This window comes from Ciconia boyciana, chromosome 6, assembly GCF_034638445.1.
Source record: "Ciconia boyciana chromosome 6, ASM3463844v1, whole genome shotgun sequence".
Lineage (NCBI taxonomy): Eukaryota > Metazoa > Chordata > Aves > Ciconiiformes > Ciconiidae > Ciconia > Ciconia boyciana.
In genome coordinates, this window is record NC_132939.1 from 59,947,355 (window position 1) to 59,972,010 (window position 24,656).

A 24,656-nucleotide genomic window follows, 5' to 3' on the forward strand; every position below is an offset into this window, starting at 1 on the left:
ACTGCACGCAGAAATTGGAACAGCAAGTCAAGCAGCCTAAATTGTATGGCTGCCTTGTTCTTAAATGAATCAACCACCATTCTGCATAGCTCATTTTCTCTCCTCAGAAGTCCTTTCCCATAGTATTCCACATTTGCTAATTTGAGAAGAGAGCAGGCAGGTGGGAATAAAAAAAAGTATACGTTTAGAAACAAGTAAGAGGAAAATGTTAGGTAAAAGTAGTGGTAAACCAAAGGATGAAAATCCACTGCAGAAAATATTTCTACAAAAAAGCAGAAAAGCAAAGCCACAGAAGCATTCAAGTAGCCAAGACATTTCCTAAGTAAAACCCTAAAGGACCAAACAACTGGGACTGCAGGTGCTCTTTGGCTTCTGTGTTCCACTGATTTGATTTTAAATGACTAAGGATCAGAGATGCTGAAAACAGTGAGTTTCTGTATTCAAATACAAGGGATTATAGATATTGGCTACTAACGTACTCTTCTCTATATTTTAAAATTCAAATTAAATATAATTCACATAAAACCTATGAAAGACGTCCTGTTGTTAAAAATTAAATACAGCATTCAGATAGCACATATGTCAGAGAGCATATTATAACTAAGCTAATTATTTTCTTATTTTAAATTTTTTATACTATACTTAAATATAAAATTAAGGAAACTGAAATTTCAAATGTATTTTTTAATACAAGACAATACATGGGCAAACTAGAACCAGTGAGAACAACCCAGCTTCACCCTACTCTGTTACAGCATCAGTTCCTAAAGCAAGAGTCCTCCAAAGCTAAGAAAGAAAAAACAGGATCTGGTAATACCAATGGAAGAGGAGACAGAGTATACTGAATTATAATCACGAAAATAAAAAAAGCCAAACTTTATATACAAGGAAGCAGCAAAAGAAGGAGAACTCTGTTCTTTACAATTCAGTTATAAGAGGAGTATCATACCGTTCTTCTACACATTTCAGCATCCCTTGTAAACTCTTATACTTCTGCATAACTTAATAAACATTAAATATGCATAACGTGCTTCACTATCAAAACAAAACAATGGTATTTAACTTTTCTTTAAGAGTAAATTGGTAGCCATACCCTGAATATACAAGGGATGTCTTTACGAGTTGCGTGTATTACATCCGATGCTAGGACAGAACTCACACAAAAATCTTCATCTCTAGTAAGAAAGAGAGCAAGAGAATCACATACATGCACACACTAACATTATTCAGCAAAATCTAACTGATATCACAACTGTTTCAATAGGCTGCAGTCTCCTAACACCGCACAGAGGTCATAACTGCCATCACTGCTTTGTTATGCTCTAACCATCCTTGACCCAAACAACTCACAAGCTTTAGTTATGTTTCTACAGCATTCCGTATGTGTAATTCAGTCCACCTGAAGTTAAGTGGGGTGACTTTGTGTAGTTTTGGTTTACCGACCACACCTATTCTACAATTAGCAGCAAGAATATTGCTCTTCCAGCCCAGCAGACACATTAGAAATGAATAATTCATACCTCAATGTGTAGCAAGAGAGGGGCCTTTGGAAAAAAAGAAAAATCACATAAAAAGCTCTTGGCAACATAATTATAGTTTGTGGGATTCAAATAAGGGTTTTCAAAACAGCTAGATTTTATTCTCTAATACAGTAAAATAAACAGACATCAGAACAACTTTTGCATTTCAGAGTGCTCCACCCCAGAGGGCTTGTCTACACAAGCCTTTTTAAACTGAATTTGACCAAGCTGATCACCATAATTGCCAATTTTAGTGTAAAGATGACACTAATGCTTGAAACTTGCTAGAATTCGTAGCTGTGGTGGTTAGCATCTATTAAAATATCTAAGAATCCTCAGAAGACAGACTCAAAGGGGCAGCTACAATAAACAGATAAAGCATGGGACAGTTGGTATAATATCTGGCTGAGTAGCTTCAAACAGTGTACTGATGTGAATGCTGTTATCTGCAATACATCCACGCTTCTGCTCCTGCTGCCAGCATGCCAGAGAGAGCTGACACTGATGGTTCTCAGAGAATAAATGTGAGAACAGAACAGCAGTATTGGTGCAACCCCATGGTACTGCTGTCTGGAAAAAATATAAATCAAGGTGCTTGTGAATGCAAACTTTATATTCAACAGAGATAGAAGGTGCTGTAACATTAAAAGGTATTACACTTTCTTGACACTTCCAGAAATTGAAATTAAAAAACCTTCTTGGTTACTCTGATCAATGAAAGTCTCAGATCTTTTGTAGACAGTGTTCAGTGGTTCAAATGGTTCACCATGAAAAAATGACTCCTGTGAGAAGGCAGGGTCAGAGCAACTTGCACTGTAAATTAGTTGGCGCTTTTCTGCAGACTACTTCAGTTTTTCTAATATTCCTGAAATTACTGGCTATGGGATGATCTGTGACTCACCCTTGAGGTCAGAGTGCAGGGGAAAAACCAATATACCAAAGTCTATTTGTTTTCCATGTATGCATGTGGAATTCTAGGAATAAGCATGCCAATACTGTAAATATTAGTGATTGTAGTGTAAGTGACTATAAAGTCACTTAAGTGACTTCTTGTAGAGCCAATTTGTTCAGCCTAAACTTAGCTGCAGTCTATATTCAGAACACACAGATATTCTCAGACCAGAGCTCTCATGATCTAAAAATTTCTTGTGTACTATAAATAATTATTCCTGTTAGGGAAAAAATATGGAGGATTTCTACTCTGTCATAATAATACAAACCTGAGATCCAAGACTTGACTTGCAACAACTCCAGGCTGGGTGGATTTTCCTTCAGGCACATCATATAAGAACAGTTTACAGTCACAGACAACTGCATAAGCCCTCTGCCACCCCTTCTTAACTCCTGTAGGCTTTGGGACCTGCGTATAAATAACTGATTGCTTATTAAATGTAAGCACATGTAGTAGACACAGAAAACGGGGACATTCAGAAAAGCTTCTACTTAGATCAATGGAATCAGAACACGTTCTACTTCAAAATGGAGCGAAAAATGTCAAGTAATCAAGCAATCATTTTTCCTCCCTGAAGTTCAACCATTCCCTGTTACAGTTTAATAAATATATTATGTAGTATTAGCACAAACAATGGGGCTTCTATATTCCACAAATGCCAAAATGGTAGGACAGTTTACCTTTTATATTATGCTTACATCAACAATGACAGAAATTCTTCCTTAAAGCATGCTTCCCCCCCCCCCCCGCTACTTATGAACATTGTAGCTACTAATCTACTAACCTTTAGCTCTTGTAATACAACCAACCGTTTCTCCCACATCTAAAGCAACGAAGGTTGAATAAGTTACATAGGCAGCACACAAAGCCTTAAGGCTTTAGCACAATTTAGGGGATCTGTTTAAACATACTTAGAGGTTTCAAGCTGCATAGCTGTAAGTGAAGTTTAGTATTCTTCTCTTGTCCAAGAACAAAAGACTATTACCTTGACATAACCTTTATAGGCAGTTCCTATTCCTCTTTGCACATCTACTCCAAGAGGCCTTTTGGCTTGCTCAGGGGGTATAGGGCAGACCTGAGGTGCGCTATCCTTGCAGGAAACATGGCATGCAAATGAACACACTAAGTACAAAAGAGAAAATTCACAGTGAAATGCGTGTATGAGTCAATCATAACAGGAGATTAACGTAGTCTACCCTTATGCTCAGCAAATTAATCACACTGAAATTGGCAGTCAAATATTGCAACAGCCCACTATGCTAAAGGAGTGAACACACCTAGATATTGCAGGAGACTCTCCAAACTGCTTTTATTTTCTCTTTTAAGCCCATTACTTCTGTAAAGGGCAGGAACGGAGTCCACATTTCAAGGCAACTTATGAAAGCGTTTTCCAGAAGGAAAAGGAGTTGGTCAGCCTCACCCGTATTAAGCAGCAACTAACCCAGTCACAGAAGAGACAAAGTATTAAGAAAGGAGGAATAAAAATTACAGGGCAGTGATAGGAGACAAAATAAATATAGCAGGTGTTTAATTTGATCCAAGTATGCAAGAATATTGCAAAGCCAAAGTAAAACTAAACTGATCAAAAAAATAGAATGGGTTAAACTATTAAACACAGGCAATAGGCTTGAAAGCATAATAAAGTAGAAACCAGGGGACAAGGACTGAAATGCTGTGTGGTGAAATGCTGTGTGGTGAATATGTATCTCAGATTTCAAATAAGGAGCAAACGTCTACACTAATTGTTGTATGCTTTCTTACCATTTACACCACTTTGTACCACTTTGTGCTGCACCAGCAAGGAACAGAGGTCTCTTGTCTATAGAGCACCTCACACAGAAGCACTACACAGAAAAAAACCTCAGAATAAATGCCCCTTCACATGAGATAGACTACAAGAACTGCAGAATGAATTAACATGTTATATCGAGGGATCCAACCCACAGTTTATGGGCCAGATCTTTCCACAAAGATTTTGCCTGGTTTGTCCCAGCCACCCTGTTTCTACCAGTAGGCTTGGGAAGGCAGCAGGAGAGTGGCACGGCACTGTGATGCGTCCTGTGCTTCCTCCTAACCACATTCTCAGAAGTGGGCATATGGCAGATACCCTATGCACGTCCAGTCCCGTAATTATGAAGGGTCAAGGGATTCCAGAAAACCTGGAAACAGCCTGCTTCTGCTAGAGCCACAGACTGGGCTACAAACCTCCTGTTCACGATGCCCGAGGGAACGGTCAGGAGAGAGGGCAGCCCAGAGCAGGCTGCCTGGCTCGGTCTTTGAGCTACAGTCTGCTCCCAGGAGGACAGGGGTTACCAAAGAGCCATGCATGCAAAGTACTGTAGGGGCTCCCCAAGACCAGGTAATAAATTCAGCTCTGTCAGGAGGCATCATAATTATTTGGGACTGTGCGTATCAAGGCACATCGACTGCAGAATAGGGAAAATCCACAGGATATAGCTAGTTCCACAGGCCTCTGGAAGTGCAGCTGTATTTTACCATAGTCTCCAGCATTAAAAAGAGGAGGAATTGGGAAAAGCAAGTGATTGGGAGTGGAACATGGCAAAACTTTGTTCTACTGGAGTCATCTCTATTCCTCTGTCAGTGTGATTCTAGTTTTTCCTGTAGCTATCAAGATCTGGAGTAGAAGAGGCAAACTGGAAAACTAATGATGCAGAGCTTAATCAAAATACACAAGAAAAAAAAGAGCGAAGTTGATAGCTACATGAAGAGAAAAGACTATTGCAAACTTGCAAGAAGAGATGCAAAACTAGAGTTCAGAACTGTCAGCAACAGGAGACGAAAGGCAGCCCCAGGGCAAGTGCTAGCAGAGCAATAGGTGCTCCTGGGGAAGAACCGCCACCAGAAGATCTGCCAGGAAAAAAGCCCTGAAGGGCAGATGAGGCAATCTGAATATGATACTGAAGGTGTCAGCGGAGAGGGTGTCACTAGCAAGAACTAAGCTGGGCACAGAAACAGAATAAGGTTATTTATACTGTAGCGTCTTCAACAGATTTGTGGACTACTTACTGAGTTCATGTGTCTAATCAAGATACAGACAAGTATTTTCAAATAAAATACCTCCATATACTCAAACATGGAATTCAACAGTGACACATACATCAGAGAAAGAATTTTAAATAAAACTAATGGACAGCAAGACAGGCTACAGGCCAAAAAGCCTAGCAAATGGTCCTCCCAACATACGGGGTTTACGATCAGGATAGCATATAATAGACAGGCTCAGATTCCTGTTACCAGAGCATTCCCGTAGTCTTCTCCACTACAGAAACAGAAAACACTCCTGCTTTCCCCACCTCCCCCCCCCAAATCACACTATAACAGCACTAATGGTAGCAGAATTAATTAGTACTATGAAAGGGAACCATGAGGGCTTATATTAATTCTTTGACTGTAGAAGTCTGATGATGATGCAAAAGAAAGAACCGTTCAGTGGCAGCCACCCCTCTCTTTCATTCCCTCCCCAAAGAAATGGTTGCCTTAAAATACATTAGTGTTTTGGGATGATTTTTTCAGGGACTTGCTGAAAATGTAAAAAGTTTAACTGACTCACCGTCACAGGCATAACCTTGTCGAACTAATCCCACCATAAGAGAGGTGCAATGACTACACTGCGTAGGACTTGTAAATGACTTGATATTGAGCTGGTGAGCTTTAGGCTGAAAGACACATTCAGGATAAAAAAAACCCCAAATTTTCACTTTCTGTACTTATGTAATGCAAGCATCTCCCTCCATCACCCTCCAGTATATCAGAGTCTACATTATGAAACCTGGGCTTCTTCTAAGTGCAGCTTGTAAAAGGTGCTGCAAGACAACAGTAACAGTTTTATTTCCAACTGCATAAGACACTCAAACCCAAACCTACAACCAACTATTTTTTGCTGTCCCTTCTGACAAATCAAAACCCATCAACTTGCATTCAGAAACATTTGATTAAAAACACAGACCTAACAAACAAACACAAGACAAACCCAAACAGGACAAGAACAAACACGGAGGGCTAATTTATAAATTATATTTTTTCCTTTGTTCTTTAGAATAAGGTTAGCACAGTCCCCCTACCTTTGGTACAGCTAGAGAAATGGACTGAATGGTGGGGGAAGGAGCAGCAGGCATCCTCTGAAGCCGAATTGGTTCCTGAATCACAAAAAACTGTAATTGAGCAAAATAAGGCTTCAAGAATTTGTTTCAAGATTGGGGTGGCAAAGCTTATTGTTTTCTGGGTTTTTTTTCTTTTTTGGAAATTATAAAAAATTTAATCGTCATAAACATTGCCATTCTGATTTAATAGAAAGAGATTTTGTTTTAAAGCACTCACAGGAAAGCCTGCACACTAACAAACAAGCAGCAATACAGAAAACATATGAAAATGAGGTACATCAACATACACAGAACCAGTGAAAAGGTTTCATTTGCAACTGTCCTCAAAGCAGGTGCAATTAACACTGACACATTGCAAATAAGCAACATTCAATCCTGCTTCTTCATAATGAATGCTGCAATATGTATTTATCATGAACAAGACAGAGAGACTTTCTAGTGAATTACTCTTCGGGGTAAAATAACAGCTCTCTTACTTCTTGTTGTTGCTCTGCAGTTACAACTGAAGTAGATGGTGAAACTTCTGACTTGGGACCCTGCATTTCCTGCTCGCTAATAGAACTGGTCTGCAAAAGTGACAGCAAACATGTTAGATTAGATACCACAGATCTGATTAAGTGTTCTCATGTCAACAAAATGGAAACAAACAACAATGCTGATTTCTATATGCAGTACACATAGATGTAACAACTTTCCACTTTGAAAAAAATCTTTCCTCAAAACAAACCCTGCCACCTGATGGAAAAGCTGTAAAGCTGGAAGTACTGAAATGCAAAACTTCATAGTAGGCAGCATAAATGCTGTAACAGCTGCCTTCTCCCAGCAAGGCTGTCTCTAATCTCTTGCATGCAGGTATGGAATGATGTTGAGAAGCTTGGCAATCATCCATAAAATAGCTTATTTCTCATGGTAGCTTACTACACTAGGATTTTTCTAGCACGCAGCAGCCAGCAATTCTGCCAGAAGAAAAATTCTTAAAGTAGTACTACACAATCTTTTAAAAAGTTGTTTAAAAATGGTTGGCCTCTCTCATTAAAAGAATCATATCTACTTAATCACATTGCCTTATATTTCACTAAAATTTAAGACTAGCATCCATTACAAGCCTTCTATTAATTTCACACTTATATTAACAACTACTAATTGCCAGCACAAGGGGGAAGTATGCTACAATTCCAGAGCTAAAGAAGCTGGGTGTGGAAGTAGGATACTGTATTACTGTACTCTGAGGACATCATGAAAATCATGATTAACAAACATCAGATTAGACTTCACATCAATGATGTAATTAGCACTAAAGGCAACAAGTAATGAATCACTCACTTCCCAGCCAGTTTAGACAGGAAGACGGCTCAAGTTCAGTTAGCTCACTAAATATGTTCAGTTATTTTTTTTGTTATGAACTGATTGGTAGGGCTGGGCCATTTAAGATCAAATTGTACCATTATGTAATATGAACTATTTAAAAATGCTAAGTGTGATTCAGCTTTAGCCATATAGAGAGTCAAAATATAAAATAGTAAGCCTGTAAAGAGGTATTAAAAGAAAACTAAACTAGCTCTATTTAGTAGATTAAGTTATAGCGAAGTTAAGGAAGCAAAATATCTAGTTTTAGAAGGCCATTTTTACTATGACAGGTCACAACAAAATAATGAGACAAAACTACTAGCAAAAACTTACTTCTTCCCAAAAGGCTAGCAGAGAAGATGTAGACGAAGAAGAAACAGAATCCTTTGTTGTAACGGATATGAGGGATAAAAACGATCACTTATCACCCACAGGAACACTTCAGATAGAATATTAGTAGGCTAGCTAAATAAAATGTTTTATATGGCCAAATGATATTTATTCAAACTAAATTAACCTAGAGCAGATGACATGGGCTATCTTTATAAGTACACATGAAAAAAAATTGTTAATGGAAGTCATTAAGTACAGTATCAGCAATTTAAACGTAATTCATCAGAAAATGCCACCTTCATTTCTATAGCGACTAGGTATTTATTGCAGGATCTGTAGAATGGAATCTTGATTAGTTATGGGCTTGATATTCTACATGTTACTGTTTTAAATATATCTGGTACTTTTTAAAGCAATGTTTTAAAATATCAAGATCAGTAGATAAAATTATTATTCAGATAGTAGCATATATCATGTTTCTCTCTCTTCCCTCCACCTCATCCATGCAGCACATCTTGCTGCTTCAGCAAGAAAGCCAGCATGGACATTTTGTGACTGGGAACAGCACATACACAAAGTGTATGTAAATATTACAGCATGTCCATAGGCTTTCTTTTTAGCGACAGGGACAGTTTGGAAAAAAAACCCACCAAACCAAACAGAGAGAGTACACATTTCAGATGTAAAATCTAACCAGACTGATGAGGTTTTAACCTGAGCCCCTTTAACTCAGCTCCATAAACATAACAGATTATTCTTTCCAGTTCCAGCTCTTGGTTTTATCCTGAACTGTCTATGTGTTTTGCAAAAAAAAAAAAATCCCAGAAAATCCTCATGGATCAAGAGTTCATGAAGTAAGGAAATGTGATTCAATGTTGCATTTAACAGCTGCTTCCTCAGGGAATGCACAAACCTTTTTAACTGAAACGCCCGCTTGGAGCTGTGATTTGTATGATTAGTTTTCCAAGGATCAGAGGGTGTGTCATGATAAACTTATTATACGAACATCTGTGGGTCCTCTGATTCTCTTCCCAGTTCCTTCTACTCTCACCACTCCATTAAGATCTGGAGCCAACAATTTTACATATCTGTTTAAACAGTCCTTGAACTGTGTGAATACTTTTCCGTGTATTAATCAGCATCTTCCAACTGCAAAGATTTTAATCCCTTATTTGTAACAGGGTGTGCCAGCCTTTCCAAAAAACCCTGAATATATATTATTCAGCCAAACATTTGAGATTAACCTAAACAAAGAAGCTAGAATGCGAAATAATTAATGTGAACTTCTGGGAATATTTCCCAAAGGTGCCAGCTTCCCGACAAAATGCCAAGCAATCTGATATCTACTGGACATCCAATTCTGCGGCATACTAATTTGGCTAATATGCCAGATCCAAATGTGCCATATAGTGTCCAAGCATTACTTTTACATAATAAAAATATAATTCAGCTATCACATTTTTGTAGTTATTTTATGTAATAACTCACTCTGAAAGTCAGATCACGTGCAAGAGGAGAGGTGTTGAAATATTCAAAAATGGAATCTTGAAAGTCTGGAAGTTTGAGACCTAAAACCCAAAGCAGAACAGGCTTAGCTAAAAGGCAACATTGCAGGTGCTGTTAGAACTCTGTTAAAACACAGCAACTTTAATTACCTGAATCTGTTCTGTATTTTTCTTCCAGTTTTTTCTTCAAACCTTCCATCTCTTCCAACAGTTCCCTATTTTTTGCTTCCGATTCCTTTAGTTTACTAAAGCAACACAATATGATCAAAACGCAATCTGAAATATCTCAAAGGCAGGAATGCCAGTGCACAGGGTTGTTCATTTCTGGTCCTACATCTCAGAGTTTTGGAAAATGCCTTTTTTTTGAGGAGTGGTGGTGGTTTTTATTATTTTTTTTTTTTAAAGCTGATTAATTTTATTTTTCCCCTGAATAGGCACCTCACTACTTGACTAGACAGTGAAAATTGTACTTGAGACTCCTGCTGTCATTGCAGATATCTGCCAAACAAAATTATTCTAATAGTAGTTTGGCTTTTAATTCCCAAGAATATGTCTACTCTCCAGTTAGCCTAAGAAAAGGTATTGAATTTGCTTTGAATTTGCTCTTACGCTTTTTTTTCCTCAGGTGCCCGAGATCTGTATCTTATTACCAAGCTATTCACAGCAGTGAAATGTTTACTTGAAGAAATTTTTACAGTTCTCATTTGACTATGTAAGAAGTGTGTAGTCTGTGGAATGGGATCTTTCTGGCAAAGTCCAATATACCAGGCACAAGGGACCATTTTAAGAAAGTTACTATTCTAACCAGCAGTTTAGAGCAGCACATTAAACCCCGAACAGAACCAAAGCCCTTATTACCTTTCAAAAGATATGTTTGCATCTTTAACTTTTCGTAGCTCTTCTTGAACTAGTTGTTTGGCACGAATTTCTGCATCAAGGGCAGACTGTAATTCCAGCCTAGCTGACATATCCAACTTCTGACTGCGTCGCACTTTCCAAAGTGGATCCTGTTGCAGTAAGTTACTGAATATTACTATCAACTGTCTAAAGATATTTCTGTTCTTCAAAGACCATAAAATAGCTTTCACACTGGTTCAGAGAACACTCTTTTAATTAGTTATGGATGGTATACCTGCTACATGGAAATCAGTCAATAGACTTTGTTACACAAAAATGAAGTAATGAGCAATTTTTATAATGGTTAAACCACTAACACAACATGCTTGAAACCAAAATGCTGGATCACTGAGCATGGAAGTCAAACTGAGAAAACCCATTGAAAATGGCTAGTTTTCATTGTCCAATCTAGAAAAGAGTACAGAAAACTTGCACAGTGACATATGGACTTTCAAACATGAGATAGATATAAATATTTAATGTAAAACATAATCTAAAACATACCGATAGTGGCAAAAACACGAAAAAATTTAAAAATCTGGGTCTTGAGGTACCCAAGATACCAGTTTCCTAAACAATTCTTACACTTGCTAAGCTGCATACACTATACTTCTGCATACACCATGCAATTTTGCCCTACTACCCCCAAAAGCTAACTTTCCAAGCTTTCCCAAGCATTTTTCACTGTGGACTACATTTCTGATATTCCCTAATGGATACCTCTCTAGTCACATGTGAACTTGCAAATAACAGTCATGAAAATGAGAGGCATTTTTTTAATGTTGAGAAATAATTGTCTTAGATCAGGTTCTGCTGAAGTTACAAAACCAGTTGTAATATAAAGAACAGGCAGTGTTCTTTATTCTGGTTGTAGCTAAGAAGAAAATGCCAACTGCATTTGATCTGATCTTTCTTCCTATTAAACCTCTCAATATTATAATAATCTCTTGATGATGTAGGCAAATGTTAGCTTACAGGAACTCATAACTTTCTCTTATTTTCTCCTATTCATAGGTGTGGAAGGGGTGAGTAACTTCTTATCTGTATAAACCAGCAGCAGATGGACTCTTTGCATGGCAGACTGTGCCGACTGGCATTGCTAGGGACGTGGGCTTCCATGCCTAGCTGCAAATGGCTCTCCCTTTCCTTATGCAGATATTTAGTACCTGCCAAGGCAAGACACTGTTTTCGTCTTTGAAACCGTACTCCTTCGTGAGGGCTCTTCTATTTTGCAGATTTTTGGGGGAATTCGTGTTACTACTGTATGGGAAAATTATGGCATAAGGTCTCATTGCTCTGCACGTAAGCTCCATGCTATCAGTGTGTCACTAGTTTGTAACAATACCAACCAGCTAATGCTTGTTCACAAATGAAAACTTACTTTGTTATCTCACTGTAAAGGCAGTTAACATTATTTACTTGCATCTAACATGGTGAGGTACATTTCTGTACTCTTTAATGGTTTAAGTTATTGTTTCTTCTCTCCTCTGTACTGTTTAAAGCAGTTTGCGATGGCAGATATTAGTAAGAACTGCCCCCCCACCTCTAACTATCAAATTCTGATCAGATGACCCAAATGGATTTCACAAGCAATAGCTAAAATCTAGAAAGTCATTAGCAGAGGATTTATTAGAAAATAATTCTCATTATGAACAGATATTGATAAGACAGTAGCTGAAACTAAAAAACGAGCTTCTTAGACATCCCCAGAACAGCCTGAATGCTTGCTATTTTCTTACCAGTGTTCGTGACCCCAGACTGGAACTTCTCAACGATTCTAGTTCTTCTGTCATCTTGGAAGCTAATGCTTGGAGATAGCCACGAGCATCCTTCTCATCACTTACCCTATTGTGCAATTACAAAAAACCTGTTACTTAACAGTTTCATGGCTCATAGCACCAAATACTGTAGCACCAAATACTGTACCACCAAATACTGTACCACCAAATAATCAGAGTGTCTGCGCTGGATTTAGGGACAGAGCAGAAATGGACACAGCAGGGAAAACTCCCAGCAACAGAAAACTGAATATATCTTAGATTGCCTGCTTTAGATTTTTCTTTGATCTGATTCTCTTGATTGTGGCAGTTGCTAGGGAAACTGAAGTTTCCCTTCCGCCATCAGCAAGAGTTCTGCAGAGATTCACTGTTATTGTTTGGAACATGATCTGCATATTGCTTGCTCAATTTTTGTAAGGGCTACCTTCAAGTCCTTCTTGTCTCGCATGTTGAAAATACTTGCACACAGCTTGCTAAAACAGCAAATAACAGAGGGAAGAACTGACCTGTCAATTGAGTGCAAGTGCTTGTCTAGTATAGCTAGTGAGGTTCTATATGTTAACATGGACCTTTTAAATCATAACCATCTTCCTAAATGAATTTATCAAAATATTCCAAATTGCATGATTTAATGATCACTTTAGAGACTGAAGAAAGCTGACTCCAAAACCCTCTCCTTCGTACTTAACAGCATCTGACAATTTCACTTGTCATTACTACGCAGCAATACTAGAAAGCAGAAGAGAAATAGTTAATCAACACTCAGAAGTACCATGCTTTTGTTCATCCCAGACACAGAGAAAGAGCCTAGCTATACTTTGAAGAAGAAGAAGAAAAAAAAGACCAATCAATATTTCAAAAGTTGAAAGCGGCCATCTGGATCTCTAAACAGCACATACCATTGAATAATTTCTGCAATCTGAGCTTCCCAGTGAGCAACAGACTCCTTCTTCGCTGCTAGGTCTTGCAGCTCATCTTCTAGGTGCCTGTTCTGTGCTGTTAATTTGTCCACAAAGGAGCAAAGCTGAAACAAAAGATTCATTTCACCCATGGCTTATGTCAGTTTCAGACTTTCTACATATGCGTGTGTCTACACACCTATAGAATCTGAACAAACAAGAATACCCTGGGCTATCTGGAAGTTCTAACACAGACTAAAGAACTGGAAAGGGTTTTTTTTGTGGAACCGGAGACTAGCTCCTGAGCATAGAACACCACACTGCCAGTTCACACAAAACCATCCAAAACAAAGGAAAAGAAAAAGTGAGTGTAGAGGCCATCGAGAGGAATGAGGTTTAACTGCAAGCCATCAGGAAGGCAGGCAGTCTTTGTAAATGCTTCCCTCTCTGTGGGGCCTTCATGAAGAAATCAGAAGGTGATGGTGCCCTCTGAGCTGGGGGAATCAATCCCACAAACAGCAGTACTGAGATGCTAAAGTTACTATTTAGCCAGATCTCTGACATTTATATGGCAAAAACTACATTTGTTTTATTAAGATATCACCTGAACATTTACAGATCTGTTCTGATCAATGAGTAGACTACTCAGCATCAGAAAGTAACAAAGTAAAAATTATATTTTGCTTAAAAATGTTTCCTCAAATAATTACCCTCTCATTTTCTGTTGTTAGCTTTTTGTTATCTTCCAAGAGCATAGATCTTTCACGCTCATATTTCTCTTTCATTGTTCCTACTGCTTCCTCCATTTCACTGTGCCTAAGGAGAAGGACAAGAAATAGAAACACTTATACTGTAACACTGCTGAACCTGTAGACTGGGATTTTCAAAAGGGAATAAACAAGTTAAGGTGATATACCATCCTGCACAGATACCTGTGCAATGCAATACACACAAAAACAAAATCTACAGCTAATGAATCATGCCGGAAAGCTTACCTCTCTCGCTTTGTTTTCTCTAATTTATCCTTTAGTATCATAATCTCTTTCTGCAGTGCAAGCTGATGGCTCTCTGAATCATGTACTTCCTTTTTCACGTTTTTTACTTCCAAAACATGTGATGCTTCCCGTCGGACCAACTCCTCTTCATAAAATAAGATCTTCTTTTCCAGCTCAGACTTAATTTTGGAAAGCTCCTGCTGATGCTCTAGTGTGGCACCTGCTGCCCGGCCTCCCTGCTTCAGCTGCAGAAGCGGAAGAGAAACCATCAGGAAGAGACAATGGTCTTTAGATTTTGGGAACATTTAAACTTAGAATTGTCAAATTGGTGGCACTTTGGAAAAATTTTTATCTGGGCACTGAGTGATTTAAAAGGTGCCTGTCTCCAAGCATTATGCCCCATAAGTGACTGCTCTGATTACATGACTCTAATAAGGGGTTCAAATGGGTTGCAGAGATAACAAATTTGGATCACATTGGTTTAGTATCTGCTTAGAATTCATAAACTGGACATTTTCAAGACATTAGTGTCCAATGAGATATTAAAGTACTTCAAGCAAAAAAAAACCCCAAATAAATCTGAACAGGTTATGTTAGGCTTCTAGTAATGCTGTAGTTCTTAAGCCTCCCACAGGTATCAACAGTTGAGTAAGCAAAACTCTTGCAGCTCCTGTGCCATGAGTAAAAATTCGTCACAAAGCATGTAACCTTTAGAGCTTCCAGTTCATTTTCCAGTTGCTTGGAGAAGACCTCACTGTGCTCACGAAGCTTCCGTTCTTTTGATGCTTCTGCTACAACTTCTTCAAGTTGGGCTTCCAGCTGCAACGAGAGTAATTTTAAGTCATTTCAACACAAGATAGTGCTATCTGTATCATTCATTTCCTTTCCTCCATACGGATGGGCAGCAAGTTTTTCCTTATTTTTATTTTACGTTACAGCACTGTAACAATCATCTCAGAATATCATGATAGTTGTTTTGCCTTCATTGATCCAGGCATCCATCTGTATCACGCAGTAGAACTATTACTATCTGACATTTCTACTGATATGAACTACATCACGTATGTGCAGGGATAACTGCACAGCTTCTATTAGTGCTAAGAGAAGGAAATGGCACTAGGAAGTCGTGGCAGCTGTGAAAGAAGAAAGTCTCCCACATTTACAGGTCAGCTCAATGCCTCAGTATCTACTAAGGCGGCTTAAAAATCCCAACCTTTGAGCCAAATTATTGCAAGATACTTCAAATATGAACACGGAACACTTTTACCTTGCAATTACAGAACAAAATAAGCTTGATTATCCATTTACTGACTTCAGAAAGCTCATCAGAAAGACAATTTAGTGGCAAGTAAGGCAACTGTTGCAATTCAAGCAATAGTGGCACAGTTTTAAAACCTGACAGAAAGAGTAAGATTTGTTTTTCTGTATTCAAATGCAACTAGCAAAGTTGTTTTTAAAAGGATTGTATTTAGAATTGTGGGCCAAGATAATGAACTTATAGACTATGTTCTGAATAGAAGATTGATACAGCTGTTAGGAAAGGGAGAACAGAGGGATTTATAAGAAAAAAGATAGGAGATTATAAAGCCCTGAATGGAAATATTTAACTAAATAAGCAACAACACTTGAATGCCTACTGCACTCTGCTCTAGAGACGAGATGCCACAGCCCTACACATCAAATATGGTGCCACAGACACCTTTGCCTTTCCCAGTTAACTACCACTTCTTATTCATGGATAAAAGTCTGAGAAACTTACATTTTCACAGACTGTCCTTCATTTTGCTAGAAGTTTTCCAGCAACGTTTATAAAGCTCTTAAATTTCTCTTCTACACTTCACCCAGAGAATACATAAAATTTAATGATTTTTCAGTGATTAAAACACTCCAGGTTAACCACAACAGCAGTTTCTTATGCCCTCTTCTGGTTATCCACTTCATCTTAGATAAAACTATAAATTGCCTAGAATACTAATTGGAAATTCACTTGCTTAAAGATATTACAGACATTCTCTACAATGACTAACTACAGAGGAAGAAAAAACACTTATTTAGTCTGCATTGCTATTCCTCCCTCCAGCTAAAGAGAAAAATTTAGCTGAAAAAAATGAAGTCACAATACTCCAACCTTAAAGCACATGAAGACATTAAGCTTTCTAGGTTTCAAGCTGACTATGAGTCAGAGTCTGCAAGAATCAAAACACAAGATCTAAGAAGCTGGGCATGTAGCAAGAATAGTTTCCTCCAGATTAAAATCAGCCTGAGTACAAACAAAAAAGAAGACTCGGTTCGTTTCCTGATATATCAGTAAAACATATAGAAACAAAATCAAGATCTATTTTGTGATCTGTAGCAAAGTTATATGGAAGAGTTACTGGGGTAATTTCTTATAGACGGCCAAAGTAAATTATTGTTAACAGTCCCAATTTTTCAATACAATCACATGTGAGATACTGGATAAGCAGCAGCTGAAACATGTTATTGTTAGCTATTTTATCAAGCTACCTCTTTTCTGATCTTCTCCGATTTACGGATGTCCTGTCGCATAGCATCAATTTTCTGCATGCTCACTTCCACCTCTTCTTCTTTGTCGCGAAGTTGACGGGACAGCTTCTGTTTTTGGGACCGCAAGTCTCCCATCCTCTCACTGAGCTCAGAGAACTCCTGCACAGCTAGCTTTCTTTGCTGGTGGGCATCCCTCAATTCTTTGGATTGTGTCTTTAATCTCTCTGAGGCTTCTACAAGTTGCTGGTTTAAATAAAAAATATAATAATAATAAAGTCATTTGAATTCCATGTATTCTTTCCAAGAAGAAAGGAAGTGGACCCACATAAGCATGACCTGAAAGCTCAACCTCCTCACATAACTTTTAAATATTATTGATAATACTTAATTTACACAAAGGCTTTTTTCTGGGTAAGCAAGCTGCAGTAACATACCAAGACAGCAGTTACTCTGTTTCTAGTGTGGCAGCTCCAAGAGTACCTTTGCTGTTCCAAAGTCTTTCTTATAAATCTGACTACACAAGGCCACCTCACTTCTAAGTAACTTAATTTCAGATTACCACCATGTACCTGCACAAATGTTTTAGCAGACAGCACATTCAGGGGAGCCATCAAATACACTGTACCAGCACTGAGACACTGCAGCAAATCTTGTGAAATTCTTCAGAAAACAGAGGAAGATTCCTTAGAACAAACTGTGAAGCTCTAATACTTTAATTGAAAGTATAAAAGCTGTTTCCTTTACAGCAAGTAGTTAACAAAGATTAACAAGATTAAAACACAAATTGAATATTCTACATAAAATCATTTGAGAGTGGGGGAAAAAAAATAAGAAAAAGAGCAGAACTAGACAAGAGAATAAACGTATACTGGCCAAAAGACTTCTAAAAAGTTCTGCCGTTCGTAGGAGTATTGCAGGAGCATTCATTAACTTCCCAAAAGGTGTGTGCTCAAACCAGGAGGAACAGATTTGCCTTCTCTGCTACTTATACACTCTGGTAAACAACCTTTACCAGTGGTTAACAGACAAGAGAGACTGTTAAATTCTAGTGGACAAAAACCCCAGAGATTTTGGCCCATGGATACTTTTGGGTCCATCTAAATGCCATGTGAACAATACAGCTGCTAGACTTTTCCAAAACTAGCTATTTGAATACAGGTAGCTTTTTTTGATATTATTGACAGTGGTATGCAGTATATGCAAACCCCTATTTACTTTACTGCAAAATATTTTGCTGACTTCAACTAAGATACTGTTACATTTTAGGAAGCAAACAAAGGTGTAATTTACACAACAGTAAATAAACTTGGCAATTACCTAAAAGTCATCCTCAGCCTTAAGCAATAATTAACCTTTTGGTATTACAAAGAGTAAGTGGGCTCAAGCTGGAGCAGGGACCTAGCTCTACTAACTCTTTCATATATATATATATATATATATATATATATATATATATATATATATATGTATGCTTTCATATATATATATGTGTATGCTTTCATATATATGTGTGTGTGTGTATATATATATATGCATGCTTTTTGGTATCTACAGGACTGATGACTAGCCACAAATGTGAATTTAACTTGAAACAGTTGAGAATAATTAATCAGTTAAATTAAAACCATTCTTTAGGTGTTTGTTCCATCTAGCAGAACACATTTGAAATAAGTAAGATGCCTATCAACTTCCAAAAAAGAAAGTGTGCTACTTTGGAAAACTACTGTATTGCTAATGAAATTAACAGGTTCACTAACATCTCAGTATAGTTTTAAAAAGCAGCATTTAAAACACTAAAATTGCATTCACAACAAAACTGTTCTATAGCTACTTTACTTTACCATTTTTAAGTGTATCTATCTTTGGGTCAATACCTTATGAAGGTCCTCCTTTTCTTGCCGCAGTACTCTGCACTGTTTTTCTAGTCCTTTCAACTTGTGTATAGAGTCTTCATGTTCTTGTCGAAAAGCCACTGCATCTGCAAGCTGTCCTTCCAGTTTACTTATATCTGTAGATTAATACATTTTAAAGGTGACCGGTCCCAAATTTACACCAATAAAGCAAGCAACATTACTCAAGCAAACTGGTATCCCTTTGCTTGGAAAATCAATTTCTTTCCCGATCCCACCATTTTAGACTATTTAAGGTAATTTTGGGGCACTGACAACTCCACATAGTTTTAGTTTTCTCAGCCTATTAAAGAAATCCTCCAAAAGATTGTGATCTCTTAAAGTGAAAAAGCCTTAGCACAGGGCTTTGTTTTGTTTTCGAGGAATGCAACTTCTAGCCCTTGAAAACATTGAAATAAACTTTAGTTGTTCAATTCCAGTTCTAGTAGTTTGTCTCCTAAATAGTTTTCATTATATGACAAGCAAGGCTACGGTCAGTCATTAGTGCGTCCAGCAAGACAGGAAAGGACTATTTATTTCCTAGAGCAGATAAGAACTCGCAATCTGGGAAGGAAATACCATCCTGCACAAGGCAGGCTGGAAACCCCACTGCCCATACTCCTGGCAGTACCTTCTCCTGGTCTTTCTCTCTTTACTCTCCAAGAAAATGAAACAAATTTGATTTGAAATTATCATCTTTAAGCACAACAAACTAACCACCTTCATATATTTCTGCTCAGTATTAAGAGCTGGTAAGAAAATGAACTTCCATTCTCCATTTGGTTTTAATTACTACTTCTTTTAAACAAATAAATAAGAAATTGCACAGGGAATAACTGTCTCACTCAAGTTCCACTGATGTCTGTGGCAGAACAGGAAATTGGACCTATGTATTCAGGGATCCCAAGCACTGCTGTAACGATTAAAGTATTATTCCCTTTCTCATTTCAGCACAAACTTCCTCCCACTCTACACAAACCAATACTACTTCTTTTTAAACAAGATCATACTGCTAGTTTTTATATTTAACAGGACACCATTGGCTGAAGGGCTGGATAAACCTGAACCATTTGCGGAAGTAGCACCTTAATCTAACTATTTTGACTCAAATCTAATTCCAGAATATACAAGAATAGATTTTTTTGGAAGGATAATCTACTTAGGAGAGCTGATTTGATTTTTGCAATGCATGCACCTACAAAGGGGGTATATTGCCAAATTGCAGGGGAAAAAAAAAAAATTCAGCATCAGCAACTCAGCATCTGAACTCACTTATGCTAAACTACAGGCCCCTATAAACCTCTCAAGCCAAGTCAGTCGTTAGGATTCAAAACTACCATTTTGTTTATCACTGATTCCCACTTAAAATTAGATGCTAACAGGAGGTTTGTATGGATAAACTAATAGCATTGTCAAGCAACAGATTTTCAGTGATATGGATGAGTCAGTCTTCTCCCAGGACAGATGCCAGTATTTGTTTTTCTCCAGTGCTCAGTGCTTCCTAATTAATGCATCACCAGACAGAAACACAAAGGGAGCAGGAGCTCAGAAATATTTAAATGTGAACTATTATTACACATCCTCCCACCTATCCCCTTATGTTACTAAAGAGCAACTAGTCTTCTCTCCCCACTGTCTCTTACACATACCTCCAGGTAAAACCCCTCCAAAACAATACACCCCCCCCGCCAAAGGAGGCGTAAGAGAACAGGATCTCTTGAGACTTCCAGAGACATCACAAAAAATATTTAACTGAACCCACCTAGACAATGCATTGTACTCTAGACTCCCCATGTTAGTATATGCTATCAGGCTGAGCAAGTGGAAGAAAAAGTTAAGTGCTCATCTGGAAAAACTGAAATGCCTCTTGATATTGAATGAGACTTTAAAAAACAACCCTCTTTTTTTTTTTTTTTTTAGCACCTCAAGAACATTAATTCTACTTATTGCAAAAACACAGTACATATTTTGCTACTCCTAGTAACATTAAATTGCATTACTATAATTACCATGCCAGAGGCTTACCTGTTAATTTGTTCTTCAACCGTTCAATTTCTTCATTTAATTTTTTTATTTCCTTATCACGGCTTGTATTTACTGTAACACACACTGGACCCTGGAGGTTCTGCACTGTCTGTGTAGATTCTTAAAATCAGAACAGGAAGGAAAAGATTTTCAATAAAATACATTCCGATTCCTCCTAATGAGCAGAACTAAGAATCCAAACAAATATAAACCACTAACCTTGCAGTTTTCTGTTCAAATCCTGCTTTTCTTGCTCTAATTTCCGTATTTTCTTTTCATAGCCTTCTATTTGTGAAGTGTTCTTTAAGTCACGCTGCACGTCCATATCTTTGGTTACAGTGTCAGACTGCATCGCACTCTTTAAAGTGCCTCTATCAGATAAAGAGCTGAAAACAAATACGTAAGTTAGAACATTTTAATAAATATTCACAGCAGCCTACAGCAGTGACATGCTGGGATTCCACTAAATATGCACCTTAAATTTACAAGAACAATTGATGCAGTAATTATTACTGTTGAGACAACAGGGTAGATAAAGTTGTTATTCCCTAGCTACTGTATATGCTGTAGAATTAAGATACCTGCATTCAGGACTTTAATGATGCAGACGTATATTCACTTTACAAACTGCCTAAATGATTGAAAATGTTAACTCTCCTATGCCAAAGGTTACTACTACCTGACAGCGAAGTAAGCAGGTAACTGTACCTGCACTGAGAGCGCTGAGAAACAAACTCAGAAGTGTGACAAAGATGGATTTAAGTTAAGTCACATGATCTCACTCTGAAAAGGATGAGATGTGTGTAGTGGGCTCTTTCTGAAATAGTATTCCATGGGGCAACAAACCCCAGCAAAGGGAAATAACGGAATATCAAATAGGGCAGAATAACCTTAACATCAGAGACAAGTATATGTTTGAGGGATTTCTGAAGTCAGATGGAGGCCATTTCAAAGATGTGCAAAGTGAGCCACTTTGTCCGTGCTCAGAACCATCTATGTTAACTTAGCCTACCAGCAGGACTTTGGACCAATGAGCTAATCCTGAACTGTTCCTGGCAGACATGCAACATGGACAAGACTTGCTCTCAGCCTCTCAATGCAGGAACAGCAAGCTTATACACAATTGCAAGTGACCCATCTAGTCCCTTAACTTTCATTCATTTCAAACAGATAAAATATTAAATACAAAAGCATCTAATCTTGGCAAGCATGATCAAAATATGTTCAGACACCTGGGGGGGGGGAAAAAGGGATAAAGGTTTATCCACAGTTACATCTATGGACATCAACCTTTCTACATGTTTATAAAAATGAGAATTTCCTAGAATTAGCTGCATTTGGGAAACAAGTTTAATTAACATAACCTTTGCTTACCTATCAGTTGTGTATGTAAACCCGACGAATGGTAAATGCAATCCTGAAAAGCCTGTATGAGAACTTGGTGGCACCACTTCCTGCATGAAAACAACATGCATGAAAATCCGAAAGAGAACAGAGCTAAAGGCATTTGATTTAGCCTCAACTGTTAAAGAGAGACAGCTAACGGAAAGACTTTTCTTAGCGCATACCAGCTGACAATTGGCAGTTATGCTTCATTGTACAGCCTTCCATTGTCCCTGGACAAACTTTATATCAGATTAGGTCACTTATTATAATGACCTGAATTTAGGAGCCTCTTGAACCTGCACTTGAAAGGGCAGCATTTCAACAAGTTCAAAGCACAATGCAACCAGTAAAAGAAAACCCTAAATTTCAAGTTCCTAATTAAAAGTGACCTGGCACCAAAATGCATGGTTAGTCTTAGTATGCTAGTTACTGTTAGACATGTAATAAAAACATGTGCCAAAAGCTCCTCATTTCTTGGAATACAAGCTGATGAACAAATTACCTTCTGCACAAAAGCTTTCTTGCTCCTCCTGACCCGAGTTTGTAAACTACTACACAACAGAAACGGAGGAGGGGAAAACCAACGTTCCCACTCCAAAAACCAACCTCCTGGTTCTTAAGCGAGTGGAAAAGTAGCAGCGTGAGCTCTCTCACCTGGACAGCTGTGATTGCAAGCTGCATGGAGAATATATATGTATTTCTGAAGGCAGATTTCTTTTTTTCACCTTTGAAAAGGAGTAAATCCGAATACTAGCTCCTTGTAAAGGTAAACTAAAAGGGCAGCTAAGGGTTTTTTTCCCACTGAAATATGTTTTCACTTTGACTGACCATGTAACAGTAGTCCATTTTGGCAAGTGCTACCATTTAGAAAAGCAGCTCATGATTTCTGATAGCCCAAAATGCCAAAGAGATGAAAAACTTGAAATCTTCACATTTGAAATGACTTATTTTTCATCTCTTACATGACTTATTCTGAAACAAGTTCTCGCTACTTATAGAGCAGCAAGGTTGCATACTTGCATTAGTAATATTTAAAAACAAAGACTCACTGGATTTCTTAATACATCATCATCTACATCAAAGTTTGAGGTGTCAGAAGGACTGCTAACATCTGGAATGTAAGGTGCTTCTAGGTTTCGGATGTTATCCCAATTAAGTCCTTCAAAAAATGCATGAGACTTAAAATCCTCTATTCCATTCTGTCCCAGTCTACGCTCCCTACTGCAGATAAGTCGCTGAATAAGATCTTTTGCTTCTTCAGATACATCTGTAACATGGGATGGAAACTGAAATCGTTCCTAGAAAACAAAACAAATAGAGAAATTTTTAGAGAAGGAATCCATTCCATAACTTTCAACAGTAGCTTCAAAAAGAACATGCTAAATTACACCAATAAAACTGGAAATGAGTAGTCAAACATTGTTCTAGTTCGAGTGAGCAGTGGCAGAGCACAATGCAATATATTCAGTGACAGACTTTTTGTCTTAAAATGGATTTCAAGGACAAGTAATCATTTCTCAATTTCTTTAATACAGATCTGTTTGAAACTAACTGCAATTACAGTAACTCTATTAGGAAAAGCAAACTTTTTTTTTTAAGAGATACAGGAATTTTGACACACTACAATATATTAAAGATCATACAATAAAGGCAGATCCTCACTGGTATTCTTAGTCACAGATCCACCCATCTCCTGAAGATGTACTCCTTGAGATTTTATTAATTTCAACTCTTAAAAACCCACGATAGTCAATTCTTTACAAAACGTTGTTATATTTAAGGATGTATTTTTCTAATTCATAGGTTAAACACCTGTTTTTCTTGCCAAAATATAATCTACATTTAGCAAAGATTTATATTATCATAAACAAACAGAAGATCTAAAAATTGTACTTACCATTAAGATCTGAAATTACTCTAGATAAAAATTGGGAAAACTCTTTCTGTATTTTAGCTTGCTACTACTACCACTGTATAGTCAAGAAGGGCCTTTTGGTTTGTTTTTTTCAGTAAAGAACAGCAGCATATACATATCTTTTTATAATACAATTTTTCAAGTTTAAAATGAGATAATTAGGGATCAAACCAGCATAACTGAAATTAAACTTTAAAACTTCCATTGAAAAACATACAAACATATTGATTGTGTGTCCAAATGAGATTAAAATATGAAGTCTGCAGGACAAAAGTTTCAAATTTCCTCCCAAGTATTTTAAGAGCCAGGTAGCCAGAGTTTACACTGCTTACATTTGCAACCAGTTAGTCCATTGAAGAAATTAAAGCGAGAGAGAGATTAATATTCATCACAGCAAGGGTGTCAGCTCTGGCAAGGATTTCATGTCTTAGGCATCACTGCTTCACTGTGAGAGCACAGCATTGTAAACACCAGTGAACTACACTCATCCTGGGGAGAAGAAAATGCAAGAATACACCCTATGCAACAGCTTCTGGCTACCTAGGATGAGTATGCACATAAACACATCCTCCTAATACAGCTCTTGAAA

The 24,656-nt window shown here is 37.7% G+C and overlaps 1 protein-coding gene across 9 annotated transcripts in view; it reads right to left on the minus strand.

Annotated features, from left to right (window-relative positions):
• CDC42BPB (CDC42 binding protein kinase beta) overlaps positions 1-24,656 on the minus strand; it is a 96,919-nt gene that overhangs the window by 15,823 nt on the left and 56,440 nt on the right. For 2 of the 9 annotated variants that reach the window (XM_072863592.1, XM_072863591.1), the window contains exons 8-28: positions 23,202-23,450; positions 22,141-22,220; positions 20,986-21,152; positions 20,767-20,886; positions 18,727-18,860; positions 16,853-17,095; positions 15,056-15,166; positions 14,348-14,592; positions 14,063-14,168; positions 13,353-13,477; positions 12,415-12,520; positions 10,637-10,785; positions 9,929-10,023; positions 9,762-9,841; positions 8,274-8,324; positions 7,070-7,159; positions 6,555-6,644; positions 6,044-6,149; positions 3,458-3,594; positions 2,741-2,880; positions 1,094-1,175 (exon numbers count right to left, since the gene is read on the minus strand). In XM_072863592.1, coding sequence (XP_072719693.1) covers positions 1,094-1,175; positions 2,741-2,880; positions 3,458-3,594; positions 6,044-6,149; positions 6,555-6,644; positions 7,070-7,159; positions 8,274-8,324; positions 9,762-9,841; positions 9,929-10,023; positions 10,637-10,785; positions 12,415-12,520; positions 13,353-13,477; positions 14,063-14,168; positions 14,348-14,592; positions 15,056-15,166; positions 16,853-17,095; positions 18,727-18,860; positions 20,767-20,886; positions 20,986-21,152; positions 22,141-22,220; positions 23,202-23,450 — 2,706 coding nt within the window. The remainder of the gene's footprint in view (positions 1-1,093; positions 1,176-2,740; positions 2,881-3,457; positions 3,595-6,043; positions 6,150-6,554; positions 6,645-7,069; positions 7,160-8,273; positions 8,325-9,761; positions 9,842-9,928; positions 10,024-10,636; positions 10,786-12,414; positions 12,521-13,352; positions 13,478-14,062; positions 14,169-14,347; positions 14,593-15,055; positions 15,167-16,852; positions 17,096-18,726; positions 18,861-20,766; positions 20,887-20,985; positions 21,153-22,140; positions 22,221-23,201; positions 23,451-24,656) is intronic. The other 7 variants (XM_072863596.1, XM_072863595.1, XM_072863599.1 and 4 more) reach the window with 5 other exon arrangements.